This window comes from Papio anubis, chromosome 3, assembly GCF_008728515.1.
Source record: "Papio anubis isolate 15944 chromosome 3, Panubis1.0, whole genome shotgun sequence".
NCBI classification, from domain to species: domain Eukaryota; kingdom Metazoa; phylum Chordata; class Mammalia; order Primates; family Cercopithecidae; genus Papio; species Papio anubis.
The window spans coordinates 35963174-35977524 of record NC_044978.1 but is presented as its reverse complement, the minus strand read 5'-3'; the positions used below and the strand labels follow the sequence as shown (position 1 = coordinate 35977524).

Genomic DNA, 14351 nt, shown 5'->3' with positions numbered 1-14351 from the left:
GCTGTTTCTATTAAAAATACAAAAATTAGCCGGGCATGGTGGCACATACCTGTAATCCCAACTACTCTGGACGCTGAGACAGGAGAATCGCTTGAACCGGGGAGAAGAAGGCTGCAGTGAACCAACATCACACACTGCGCTCCATCCTGGGTGACAGAGCGAAAACAGTCTCAAAACAACAACAACAACAATAACAAAATTAATTGCAATATCCAAGAAGTGATATTTACAAGCAACAATTCTTTAAACAATTTTTTAATTTAGCTATTCTGACCATTATTCAAATGTGACCAGAGAAAACATGTTAGTAGAAATTAAATTCCCACAAAAATACTTGAAAATATCTTAGAGGTACTTAAGTAATTTTCTGAGAAATAAATACCAGGATGACAGTAAAAAGGTGGAGTAAGGACTTCTGAAACTTTGCCCTTTCAGAAAACTTGCAAAAATTGTTGTAGTCAACTTTTTCAGACCTCTGGAAATTAACCAAAGGCTTACAGGAGCCTACTGAGGAAAATTAGCAGACTCTTGAGTAAGAATAATGAGCTTTGTGGTATTGAATTTGCCTATTCTCATTTCCCACCCTCACCTCAGCAGTGACCTTGAAGGATAACAACCTTGCATTCCTACTGTCTAGGGGAGCAAAATGCAGCTGGAGCTCTATAAGAGCTTTGATCCCAAAGAATTGTCATTATTTACATGTTTGGTGGTTCCCTGGAGGACACCAATAGGAAAGACTGTTTTTGTTTGATCTGGCCTGGGGTATGCCCAGTGCTAAAATCCTCTCTGTGGGGAGTGTTTGTCTATAACAATTACAAACAAATAAAGAAGTTAAAATTACAAATAATTTTAACTTCTCAGTTAATCATTGTTGATGAATAACAGTTGTGGCAAACAGTAGACTAATCAAAAAGCTTAAAAGGGCCAAGTGCAGTGGTTTATGCCCATAATCCTAACACTTTGGGAAGATTGCTTGAGCCAAGAGTTCAAAACCAATATGAAAATGGCAAACTCTATCTCTATAAATAATTTAAAAATTAGGCATGGTGGCATGTGCCTGTAGTACTAGCTACTCAGGAGGCTGAGGTGGGAGGATCACTTGAGCCCAGGAAATCAAGACTGCAGTGAGCCATGATCATGCCACTGTGCTCTAGCTTGGGTGACAGAGTGAGACCCTTCTAAAAAAAAAAGGAAAAACTAAATAATATGTTCATGAGAGCCTTGAAGAGCAACATATTCCTGAAACTATAGAAGACCTACATGCAAGTAGGGTTGTTCACATTCTCAGTAAAGACCTGGGACGGTCCCCACATTTAGCTGACCTTGATGCTCTGTGCAAGCAAGAAGCGAAGAGTAGGTCAGAGTTATAAACTGCCTTACTGAGAACGCATGTCCCAGCACACACAAACCCTTAGGCAAAGACGGCTGAGCCCTTTGGCAAAGACAGCCTCTTCATAGAGGTTTAGTCCAAGCATTTAAGGAAATCTTTGTTCAATTAATAGCTTGACCACTAAGCTAACCAAGTAGAGACTTCAGTGGCCATGCTTAAGAACATGGACTTTACAGATTTAGTTCAGGAAAATTACTAAACAAATTGTAACAACTTATTACAAGCAGCAATCCTGGGGAGTGGGGAGAATCTGCTTTCTAGGGTTGCTATTTTTTTTATTTGTGTGTGTGTGTGTGTGTGTGTGTGTGTGTGTATATATATATATATATATTTTTTTTTTTGAGACAGTCTTGCTCTGTCACCCAAGCTGGAGTGCAGTGGCATGATCTTGGCTCACTACAACCTCTGCCTCCCAGGTTCAAGTGATTCTCGTGCCTCAGCCTCCGAAGTAGCTGGGATTACAGGCACCCTATATTATTTTTTAAATTAATTATTACTCTTTTTTTTTTTTTTTTTGAGACATTCTCACTCTGTCGCCTCAGCTGGAGTGCAGTGGCATGATCATGACTTGGTGCAGCCTCAACCTCCTGGGCTCAAGCAATCCTCCTGCCTCAGTCCCCTGAGTAGCTAGAACTACAAGCACATGCCACCATGCTGAGCTAATGTTTGTATTTTTTGTGGAGACAAGATTTCACCATGTTACTCAGGCTAACATTATTTTAAATGCCCAGTTTTGCAACAAAAAGATTGCAAGACATACAAAGCAATAAAATATGGCTCACACACTGGAATAAAAATGTTTCAGTGGAAACTGTTTTCAATGGAAACTATTCCTGAGAAAGCCCACGTGTTGGACTTACTAGACAAAGACACTTCAAATATGTTCAAGAGAAATGAAGAACAAGAAAATAAAAACCAAAAATTGGTTCTTTTTTTTTTTTTTTCAGGTGGATTCTTGCTCTGTCACCAGGCTGGTGTGCAGTGGCATGATCTCAGCTCACTGCAACCTCTGCCTCCTGGGTTCAAGCAATTCTCCTGCCTCAGCCTCCTGAGTAGCTAAGACTACAGGCACGCAGCACCATGCCCAGCTTTTTTTTGGTGTTTTTAGTAGAGACGAGGTTTCACCATGTTGGCCAGGGTGGTCTCAATGTCTTGACTTCGTGATTTGCCCGCCTCACCTCCCAAAGTGCTGGGATTACAGGTGTGAGCCACTGCGCATGGCTGTTTTTTTTTTTTTTTTTTGAAACGGAGTTTTGCTCTTGTGGGAGTACAATGGTGCGATCTTGGCTCACTATAACCTCCATCTCCCTTGTTCAAGCAATTCTCCTGCCTCAGCCTCCTGAGTAGCTGAGACTACAGGCACACGCCACCATGCCCAGCTTCTTTTTTGTATTTTTAGTAGAGACAGGATTTTGCCATGTTGGCCAGGCTTGTCTCAAACCCCTGACCTCTGGTGATCTGCCCGCCTCAGCCTCCAGAAGTGCTAGGATTACAGGCATGAGCCACCACACGCGACCCAAAAATTGGTTCTTTAAGTAGATCACAAAGTAGACACACTTTTAGCTAGATGAAAGAGAAATAGAAAAAAATTAGTAGCTGGGACTCGAAGTGTGCACCACTACACCTGGCTAATTTTTTTTTTCATTATCTTTTGTAGAAATGGGGTCCCACTATGTTGGCTAGACTGGTCTCAAACTCCTGGACTCAAGCAGTCCTCCTGCCTCAGCCTCCCAAAGTGCTAGGAATTCAGGCGTGAGCTCTTGCACCCGGCTGAAACACAATATTATTAAGGAAATACTCCCCAAATTGATCTACTGATTCAATGCTATACTGATCAAAATTTCAGCTGCTTTTTTGCAGAAATTGGTAAACTGATCTTAAGTTTCATATGGAAATGCAAGAGATACAGAATAGTCAAAAGAATCTTGAAAAAGAACAAAGTTACAGACTCAAATTTTCCAATTTCAAAACTTACTATAAGACTACAGTTATCAAGACAGTATGGTAGTGGTATAAGAATAGACATTTACACCTTGGGAGGCCGAGGCGGGCGGATCACGAGGTCAGGAGATCAAGACCCTCCTGGCTAACATGGTGAAACCCCGTCTGTACTAAAAATATAAAAAATTAGCCGGGCATGGTGGTAGGTGCCTGTAGTCCCAGCTACTCGGGAGGCTGAGGCAGGAGAATGGTGTGAACCCGGGGGGCGGAGGTTGCAGTGAGCCGAGATCACGTTACTGCACTCCAGCCTGGGCAACAGAGTGAGACTCCATCTCAAAAAAAAAAAAAAAAAAAAAAGAATACACATATAGATTAATGGAATCAGGAGTCCAGAAATAAACCCAATTGATTTTCAACAAAGGTGCCAAGACCATGGAATCAGGAAAGAAATCATGTTTTCAGCTAATGGTATTTGGCACAACTGGATATCCACATGCAAATGAATTAATCTGAACCCCCACCTTACATCAAAAAAATTAACTCAAATGGATCAAAGACCTATATGGAAGAGCTAAAACTGTAAAACTCTTAGAAGAAAACAGATTTATATTTCTTTATCCTTGGGTTAAGCAACAGTTCCTTGAATACGACACCAAAAGCAGGAACAACCACAGAAAAAGTAGATAAATGGACTTCATCAAAATTAAAAATTTTTTTACAATATCAAGAAAGTAAAAAGAGGCTGGGCACCGTGGCTCACACCTGTAATCTCAGCACTTTGGGAGGGCAAGGCGGGCGGATCATGTGAGGCCAGGAATTAGAGACCAGCCTGGCCAACATGGTGAAACCCCGTCTCTACTAAAAATACAAAAATTAGTCGTGGTGGCACACACCTATAATCCCAGCTATTCGGGAGGCTGAGGCAGGAGAATCACTTGAACCAGGAAGGCAGAGGTTGCAGTGAGCTGAGATTGCACCACTACACTCCAGCCTGGGTGATAGAGAGAGACTCCATCACAAAAAGAAAAGTGAAAAGTGAACTCAGGATGGAAGAAAATATTCACAAGTTTTGTATCTGACAAGTGCCTAGTATCCAAAATATATAAAGAACTCATAATACAACAATAAAAAGACAACCCAATTGAAAAATGAGCAAAGGATATGAACAGACACTTCTCCCAATAAGATACACAGATGACCAATAAGCACATGAAAAGATGCACAAAATCATTAGGAAATGCAAATCAGAACCCCAGTGAGATACTACTTCACACTTGTATTAGTCTGTTTTTACACTGCTGATAAAGACATACCTGAAACTTGGCAATTTACAAAAGAAAGAGGTTTATTGGACTTACAGTGCCACGTGTTTGGGGAAACCTCAAAATCATGGTGGAAGGTGAAAGGTATGTCTCACATGATGGCAGACAAGAGAAGAGAGCTTGTGCAGGGAAACTCCCATTTTTAAAGCCATCAGATCTTGTGAGACTCATTCACTATCATGAGAACAGTGCAGGAAAGACCCGCCCCCATAATTCAATCCCTTCCCACTGGGGTCCTCTCACAATGCCTGGGAATTGTGGGAGTTACAATTCAAGATGAGATTTGAGTGGGGACACAGCCAAACCATATCAACACCCATTAGGATAGCTATAATGTAAAAACAGAAAATAATGAGGCTGGGTGCGGTGGCTCACACCTGTAATCCCAGCACTTTGGGAGGCCAAGGCAGGCGGATCACCTGAGGTCGGGACTTGGAGACCAGCCTGACCAACATGGTGAAACCCCATCTCTACTAAAAATACAAAATTAGCTGGGCGTGGTGGCGTACGCCTGTAATCCCAGCTACTCTGGAGGCTGAGGCAGGAGAATTGCTTGAACCTGGGAGGCGGAAGTTGCAGTGAGCCGAGACCACACTATTGCATTCCACCCTGAGCAACAAGAGCAAAACTCCGTCTCAAAAAAAAATAGAAAATAATAAGTGATGAGGATGTGGAGAGACTGGATCTCTTAGATTGCTGGTGGTATTATAAAGTGGTGCTACCACTTTGGCAAACAATTTATCTCTTCCCCAAATATATACCCAAGATGATTGAAAACATGTTCACACAAAAATTATTATTCGTATTAGCAGAAACAACCCAAATGTCCATCAGCTGATGAATGGATAAGCAAATTGTAAAATAGTACTTAGCTTAAAAAAGAATGAGGTGTTGATACATGAATGAACCTTGAAAACATTGTGTTAAGTGAGAGAGGCCAGACCTAAAAGACCACATATTGTGTGTTTCGTTCATATGAAATGTACACAAAAGGGAAATCCATAGAGAAGAGACAGCAACTAGGTTAGTAGTTGCCAGGGGACGGAGGGAGAAGGAATGTGGAGTGAGTGCTAAGGGGCACAAAGGTTTTTTTTTGGGTGATGAAAAAATGTTCTGGAGTTAAATAGTAGTAATGGTTGTACAATTTTGTGAATATCATAAAAACCACTGAAGGTCAGGCATCGTGTCCCATACCTGTAATCCTAGCACTTTAGGAGGCCAAGATGGGGAGGATCACTTGAGGCCAGGAGTTGGAGACCAACCTGGGCAACATAGCAGAATATCTTGTAGAGATAGGGGGTCTCTACAAGAAATAAAAAAAAATGAGCTGGGCATGGTGGCGCATGCCTGTAGTCTCAGCTGCTCAGAAAACTGAGGCAAGAGGATTGCTTAAGCCCAGGAGTTTGAGGCTACAGTGAGCTATGATTACACCACTGCACTCCAGCTAGGGAGACAGAGTGAGACCCAGTCCCTAAATAAGTAAATAAATAAAAATTACTGAATTTTATAGTTTAGTATGCTGAATTTTGTAACATATAAATTATCTTTCAATTTAAAATGCCATCATTTTAAGTAATAGTTAATGTCCCATTAATCATGGCACTGTTACGTGCTGTGCAGATTAACTTGAAGTACATAATATACATACAGATACATTTGGTAGCACGATGTGTATTCCTTCCTTCTATGTGACTACTTTCTTATCACTAAAATTTTTTTTAGAGTCACACTTATTGTGGTCTTATAATGCCTGTATAGTAAAATTCTTATTACATTTAACTTGTATTTTGGTATGGTGAGTTCTTTGAAAAGCATCTCATTTAAACTTACATGTTATCTTTAAAGAAGCAAGTACAATGATGATGGACACTTAGGAAAGGGAAATTGTTCACTTTGACTTTCCATTAATTACTAATATTACTGCAGCTCCCTAAATTTCCTTAGGAATTTGCAAGAGTTTGTAAAATACAATATTATGTCACTATTTCAGCTTTTTTCATAGCCATTTTATATATAAATTTTATAAAAGTTTTGTTCATATGAAAAAATATAAATGTACACATAGCTAAAGATAATTTTATATATATAAATACATTTCATTTTATATATATAATTTTTTTTTCAGGCCAAGCAAATAAAGTAGCCAAAGAAGCTGCTAACAGATGGACTGGTATGTACCATAATAATACTGATAAATAAACTGTAGTTAAACTCCCTTCACACTTACTGTGATGTGAAATTCAGATACCTTGTGCTGGCTTTGTTCAAGAAAGGATATTTCTGAAAAATGTATGCATTACTCAGATGTTTACATATTAAATCATTTCAGTTATTTAAGGTTATTTTTTATAATCTTATGAGTCATTTTGTAAAGTATAAGATATTTTTGTAAAACTAATGATTGCTTCCAGTTTAACTTTTGTACAACTTTTCCCAAGGTAAGTCACTTGGGCTAATAACTTAACTTTCATATATATTAATGTAAGATACACTTTAAGATAATGGAATCTTAAAGATTTATATTCTCGCTAATAATAATAATAGCTAAGGTTTGTTGAGGACTGACTATATGCCAGTTATTGTAATGTCTATGGTTCATTCTCATTTTATCTCCATGATAATCTTGTGAGGTAGATATGATTATTATCCCTGATTTAGGAGACAAAACTAAGACCCTCAGGAGTCCAAGGCCACACATTAGTCAGACAGCAGAACAGGAATTAGAATCCAGCTTTTTTGGCTGGACTTAAAGTGACTGTGTTTAGTCAAAGGCGATTAGTCACTGGAAGAACAGACGCTGGAGCCAGGTTTCTCTGACTCCCTGTCCAGGCCTCTGTTTCACACAAAAAAATAAGAATTATTTTTTTCCTACTCTATTTTATAATTAAATAGATTGGTAAAATCAATATTATTGGCCTTTAGGGTTTTTTTTTTTTTTCTGAAATTGCAGTTTTATTTATTACAAAGTTATTTCTTAAGTAAGGTAATGCTTTAGTGACAAGAATAGAGGAGGGTACAAAAGCAAACTGACATAAAAGAGAATAATGAAATAAGTGTCCCACAAAGTGTAAATAAATATGGATTTTTAGGTTAAAAATAAGACAGAAATCCAAGGTGATTTCCCCCAGTATTTTCAACAAAGAGGCTCAGCACACAGTAGGCACAGGCAGCATGTGTGTGTAGTGGGAGGAACGTGGCTTTGAAAAGAATCCAAGCTGTTCTCCTTACTTGCTGTGTGACCTCTTGACCCCCTCTCAGCCTGCTTCCTCATCTGTTCATTGTGGATAAATAATACCTACCTCCCATTTTGGGAGGATTAAATAAGACAGTTTGTAAGCCCTTCAGCACCATGTTGGACACTTAGATAAATACTCCTCTTTTCCTTTTCTTCTCTTAAAAAAGTTCATGATTTCCAATTGATCATATACTTCCAAAATTATAATTGGAAAAACATTTGGAATGGCTTTTTTTTTCCCTATCCTATTAGCTACAGAAGAACCTGGGACTTTTAAAACCATGAGGAAGAAAGATATTTTTAGAATAGCAGAAACAGCTGTTAAGAACCATATTTCCATTTAAAGTTACAGCTTACTCCTTCCAGCTTCCAGCATAAACATGTGTTATGAAAAGACGGAGATAAGAGATAAAGCATCACACCTCAGAAAACCGCCACCTTCACAACAAACAAAAAGAAAACAGTAATAAAATGAGAATTATTTTTTTCCTAGTCTATTTTAGAATTAGGTAGATTGGTAAAATCAATGTAATTGGCCTTTAGTTTTTTTTTTTTGTTTCTTTTTTTTAATGAAATCGCAATCTTATTTATCATATAGCTATTAAAGTTTGATTTAATATTCATATTAAAATTATCATATAGAAAGAAAGTTTGCTTTCTTTTTACTTAAAAAAGCCCTGGCCGGGCGTGGTGGCTCATGCCGGTAATCCCAGCACTTTGGGAGGCCAAGGCAGGAGGATCACTTGAGGTCAGGAGTTCAAGACCAGCCTGGCCAACATGATGAAACCCTGTCTCTACTAAAAATACAAAAATTAGCCAGACATGGTGGCACACACCTGTAACACTAGCTACTCAGGAGGCTGAGGTAGGAGAATTGCTTGAACCCAGAAGGCAGAGGTTGCAGTGAGCTGAGATCATGCCACTGTACTCCAGCCTGGGCAAGAGTGAGACACTGTCTCAAGAAAAAAAAAGGTCCTTAAAAATGTATCTGGAATTGAGAATATATACTGTTCAACAATTCCGTATCTCAGTTCTATAGGATGAGAGATTACCTCAGAGTCTAAGTATAGAAATGTCACATCTAAATGTTTGGTGACATTAAATACACTTTAAGTGTGATTTCAATTATATCATATGAAACCTTGCTTAATAATTAAGATGGTGAGGTTTTTGTAAACACATATGAGAGGCATCTTAATGAGTGAAGAGGGATAGGTGTTGCCAGGGCCTAACCTAGATTCATTGCAAATGATATTGCTCATCCTATTCCTATAGGTATCTTCGCTGTGCCACCGTATAAATCAAACAGCCTTAAGGTTGTTTGTTTAAAATAAAAAAATTATTCTATATCCATTTATAAAAATTTCTACATTAAATAGGGAAATTATTTGACAGAGAATGAACTATCAAGATTGTCAGTGACATTATCTTGAAGGCTGACATCCAGTGGCCCAAAGAAATGTTTAATCAGAGTCTTCTTTGAATTGGTCCAGTAGGCATAGTTGTGGAGAGGTTTTTATTTGTTCTTTTTCTTGCTTTTAACCTTTAAATGTTTATAATGAAATGGTTTCTTATCCTTCTATAAATCAGGAAATCCTTCCTGTAGAGGCTATTCAGTAGTCTTACCCTGATGCCTCATTCTCTTTTCTGATCCAGGTTTGAAGTTGATTCCCTGCAAGCTTCCTACATTGTTGTATCTGTTCTCTCATTTCCTAGAAATCTTTCTGTATTCATGAAGCCTATCCTGTAAGCTGTACACATAAGACTTGGCCTTTTCTCTCTGAGACACCTATCACTTTATAATTGTTTAGTAATAAATTATTATTTTGTCTCTCTTGTGTCAACTTGAAGGCATAGGTTCTTCACATTCTGTAATATCTGCAGTACACCTGATACTTGTCTTATGTAGCAGCAGACCCTCTATAACATTTGGGTGTGATTAGCAAGAATGTACTGGTTGGGCAGAGACTGGTAAAAATTATCCTGGAATACCTTATGGTGCTATTTTAACATTCTCTCTTAGGTTGTTGTGAAAAGTAAAGATTCATTTTAGATTGTTACAGAGGGTAAAGTTCATTTTAATATCTGTTGACATTCCATAACACTTTAATTGAAAGAAATTAATTTTGTTAACATTATTCTATTTGATGCAGTAGTATTCTCCATAAAATTCATTCCAGAAATGTGCTTATCATTATTTGATACTTGGAATTAAACTTCCATAGAAAAAATATTTTAAAAAGTGATCAAACTCTATGTATTAGTTTTCTAGAGATGCCAGAACAAAGTATCACAGATAGGGTGGCTTAAACAACAAATTTTTCTGACCATCCTGGAGAATCAAATTTCAAGATCAAGATGTTGGCAGGTTTGGTTTCTTCTGTAGGTCTTCCTTCTCACTGTGTCCTCTCACAATCTTTCCTGTGTCTCTCAGTGTGTTCACATTTCCCGTTTTTTGGTTTTTTTTTTTGAAATGGAGTCTTGCTATGTTGCCCAAGCTGTAGTACAGTGGCGCAGTCTCAGCTCACTGCAACCTCCACCTCCCTGGTTCAAGCAATTTGCCTGCCTCAGCCTCCTGAATAGCTGGGATTACAGGTGCACACCACCAGACCCGGCTAATTATTTTTGTATTTTTAGTAGAGATGGGGTTTCACCATGTTGGCCAGACTGGTCTCTCAAACTCCTGACCTTAGGCAATCTGCCCGCCTCGGCCCCCACAGAGTGCTGGGATTACAGGCGTGAGCCACTGCACCCAGCCAATCCTTTTCCTTTCTCTTTTTGCTTTTTTTTTTTTTTTTAAAGACGGAGTCTTGCTTTTTCGCCAGGCTGGAGTGCCGTGGCACTATCTCAGCTCACTAAACCTCTGCCTCCTGAGTTCAAGCGATTCCCCTGCCTCAGCCTCCTGAATAGCTAGGACTACCGGTGCACGCCACCACGCCCAGCTAATTTATTTGTATTGTTAGTAGAGGCAGGATTTTACTATGTTGGCCAGGATGGTCTCTATCTCTTGACCTCATGATCCTTTTCTTATAAAGACACCAATCCGGCCGGGCGCGGTGGCTCAAGCCTGTAATCCCAGCACTTTGGGAGGCCGAGATGGGCGGATCATGAGGTCAGGAGATCGAGACCATCCTGGTTAATACGGTGAAACCCCGTCTCTACTAAAAAGTACAAAAAACTAGCCGGGCGAGGTGGCGGGCGCCTGTAGTCCCAGCTACTTGGGAGGCTGAGGCAGGAGAATGGTGTGAACCTGGGAGGCGGAGCTTGCAGTGAGCTGAGATCTGGCCACTGCACTCCAGCCTGGGCGACAGAGTGAGACTCTGTCTCAAAAAATAAAAAATAAAAAAAATAAAAAAAAAAAAAAAGACACCAATCCTACTGGATTAGGGCCCATCCCAATGACCTCATTTTAACTTAATCACCTCTGTAAAGATATGTTTCAATATAGTCACATTCTGAGGTCGTAGGGGCTAGGACTTCAACATACAAATTTGGGGGGAAAATGATTCGGCCCATAACATTCCAGAAGAACCTATTCTAACCCTTTACTTCATTGTCACTACTAATAGATTGTTTAACATTTTACAGAATACTCTGACAAGCTATAACATCTTATACCATCGTTTTTTCTGTGTGTGTAATACATTTTCATCATAAAGGTTGTATATGTACATTAAAGAAATATATGAAATTAAGAAAAGAAAGGCTGGACACGGTGGCTCACACTTGTAATCCCAGCATTTTGGGAGGCCGAGGTGGGTGGATTGCTTGGGCTTGGGAGTTCAAGATCAGCCTGGGCAACATGAAACCTCATCCCTACAAAAAATACAAAAGTTGCCAGGTATGGTGGTGCACGCCCGTTGTCTCTGCTACTTGTGGGGCTGAGGTTGGAGGATTACCTGAGCCTAGAAGGTGGAGACTGCAGTGAACTGAGATTGCACCACTGATTGCACTGCAGCCTGGGAGACAAAGCAAGATCCTGTCTCAAGGAAAAAAAAAATCCACTGTTCCTCCCACCCTCTCAAGTGCAGCCACTGTGAGCGCACTGGCACTGTCCTGCCTCCCTCACTAGCTTCCTGATAAGTAGACATTTAGATTGCTCTTATTTTTCTATTATGGCACTGGGATAAAGACCCTTGACCAAAAATCCTTGTACACAGTTTGTTTTCTTTCCTTGGGATAAATCCCCTGAAGTAGATGTACCACTTTTTTTCAGTCGTTAATGCATTTTAAATCCCCCCAGGAGATGCTGAGGACATTTCTATTCTTAGTCTTAAGAGAACCCCTTTCCCTGCTCCCCACCCCACTCCCTACTACTGGCCTGATTGTCTGGAAGCCATTACTGTCTGTGGGACAGGAAGAAGGGTCCGGAGAGAATGTGTTCCCTTTGGGAACCGGAGCAACTTTAATTCCTGAGGCAACAGTCCTGGCCTCTGCTGTGGAAATGTAGAAGAGACACCATTAACCTGTCCCTGTTTTTGTATTATTCTTAATTAAGTCTGATATTTAGCAGCAAGCGGCCTATAGAATTTTTAAATATGAGATCTATTAACTTGTTCAAAATAGTATTTAAATACTTTTTGTTTGATACGGAGTTTCACTCTTGTTGCCTAGGCTGGGGTACAATGGTGCAATCTCGGCTCACCACAACCTCCGTCTCCCAGGTTCAAATGATTCTCTTGCCTCAGCCTCCCGAGTAGCTGTGATTACAGGTGCCCGCCACCAACCACGCCCAGCTAATTTTTGTATTTTTAGTAGAGATGGGGTTTCACCATCTTGGCCAGGCTGGTCTCAAACTTCTGACCTCATGATCCGCCTGCCTCGGCCTCCCTAAGTGCTGGGATTATAGGCATGAGCTACCGCACCTGACCTTAAATACTTTTTAATTAGTTGCCATTACTCTTAAAAATACAGAAAACTCCTTATTTTGATGTATCTGAAAGTTAATAGAAGCAAGTAAAAGAACAATGAAGATAATTGTACTTGAAATGTTTTATGATTATGTTTTTCTCAAAATTATTTCTCAATTTTCTTTATAGATAACATATTTGCAATAAAATCTTGGGCCAAAAGAAAATTTGGGTTTGAAGAAAATAAAATTGATAAAACTTTTGGAATTCCAGAAGACTTTGACTACATAGACTAAAATATTCCATGGTGGTGAAGGATCTACAAGTTTGTGAATATGTAAATTTTAAACTATTATCTAAGTGTACTGAATTGTCATTTGCCTGTAACTGTATTTATCATTTTATTAATGTTAAATAAAGTGTAAAATGCAGATGTTCTTCACCCCTTTTTGTAGATCAAAAGCAGGATGATAACCATATCCCCCCAGTGCTCATCAGAGTAGGACAATACAAATAAAGCCATCCATCTCAGTCCAGGCAGATTTACAAATGATTTTTTTTTAAGATCAAAAACATGACGTGATAATGCTTTAGTTTTGTTTAAATATTAATATTAACTATTAAGGGTGTATTTGGACAGGGCATGGTAGCTCACACCTGTAATCCCAGCGCTTTGGGAAGCTGAGGCGGGCAGGTCACTTGAGCTCAGGAGTTCAAGACCAGCCTGGCCAACATGGCAAAACCCCTCTCTCTTAAAAATACAAAAAGTAATTCCAACTACTTAGGAGACTGAGGCAGGAGAATTGCTGGAACCCAGGAGGCGGAGGTCACAGTGAGCTGAGATTGCGCCACTGCACTTTAGCCTGGGCAACAGAGCAAGGCTGTGTCTCAAAAAAAAAAAAAAATGTATTTGAAGGATCCATCATACGTATACACACACCTAAATGCTTGGAAATAACCTTTAAAATCCTAATGGCTGCTCTCCTATTTCCCAACAGTGACCGAACTCAGTATTCTGCATTATCTTTGCAAATTTCCCACAGAAAAAAATACAGAAAGTTGGTATTCCTCAAATGTAGTTAAGTAGTAATGCCTCAGACATGAAAACTCCTTTTTTCTTTTGAGTTTTTGATACCTTTCTACTGGAAGGAACAAGTGCATGGCCATTTGTCCTGATTTATGCACTTTTTATAAGATGATATACAGTCATGTGTTACTTATCAATGGGGATATGTTACTTTTCAATGGGGATATTGCTCCTAGGCTACAAACCTATACAGCATATTATGGTACTAGAGACTGTAGGCAATTGTAACACAATGGTAAGTATTTGCATATCTAAACATAGGAAAAATATAGTAAAAACACAGTATAGGACCATGCGCAGTGGCTAACTCCTGTAATCCCAGCACTTTGGGAGGCCGAGGCAGGTGGATGATCTGAGGTCAGAACTTCAAGACCAGCCAGGCCAGCATAGCAAAACTCTGTCTCTACTAAAAATAAATTAGCCGGGTGTGGTGATGCACGCCTGTAGTCCCAGCTACTCAGGTAAGCTGAGGCACAAGCATTGCTTGAACCCAGGAGGCGGAGGTTGCAGTGAGCTGAGATTGCAT

The 14351-nt window shown here is 39.6% G+C and overlaps 1 protein-coding gene across 2 annotated transcripts in view; it reads left to right on the top strand.

Moving 5' to 3' along the window:
• Nucleotides 1-13269, top strand: part of MND1 (meiotic nuclear divisions 1) — a 73188-nt gene extending 59919 nt beyond the window's left edge. For both annotated transcript variants that reach the window (XM_009207723.3, XM_021938875.2), the window contains exons 7-8: nt 6779-6823; nt 12928-13269. In XM_009207723.3, coding sequence (XP_009205987.1) covers nt 6779-6823; nt 12928-13034 — 152 coding nt within the window. In that variant the 3' untranslated portion in view covers nt 13035-13269. The remainder of the gene's footprint in view (nt 1-6778; nt 6824-12927) is intronic.
• The last annotated feature ends 1082 nt before the right edge of the window (nt 13270-14351 follow it).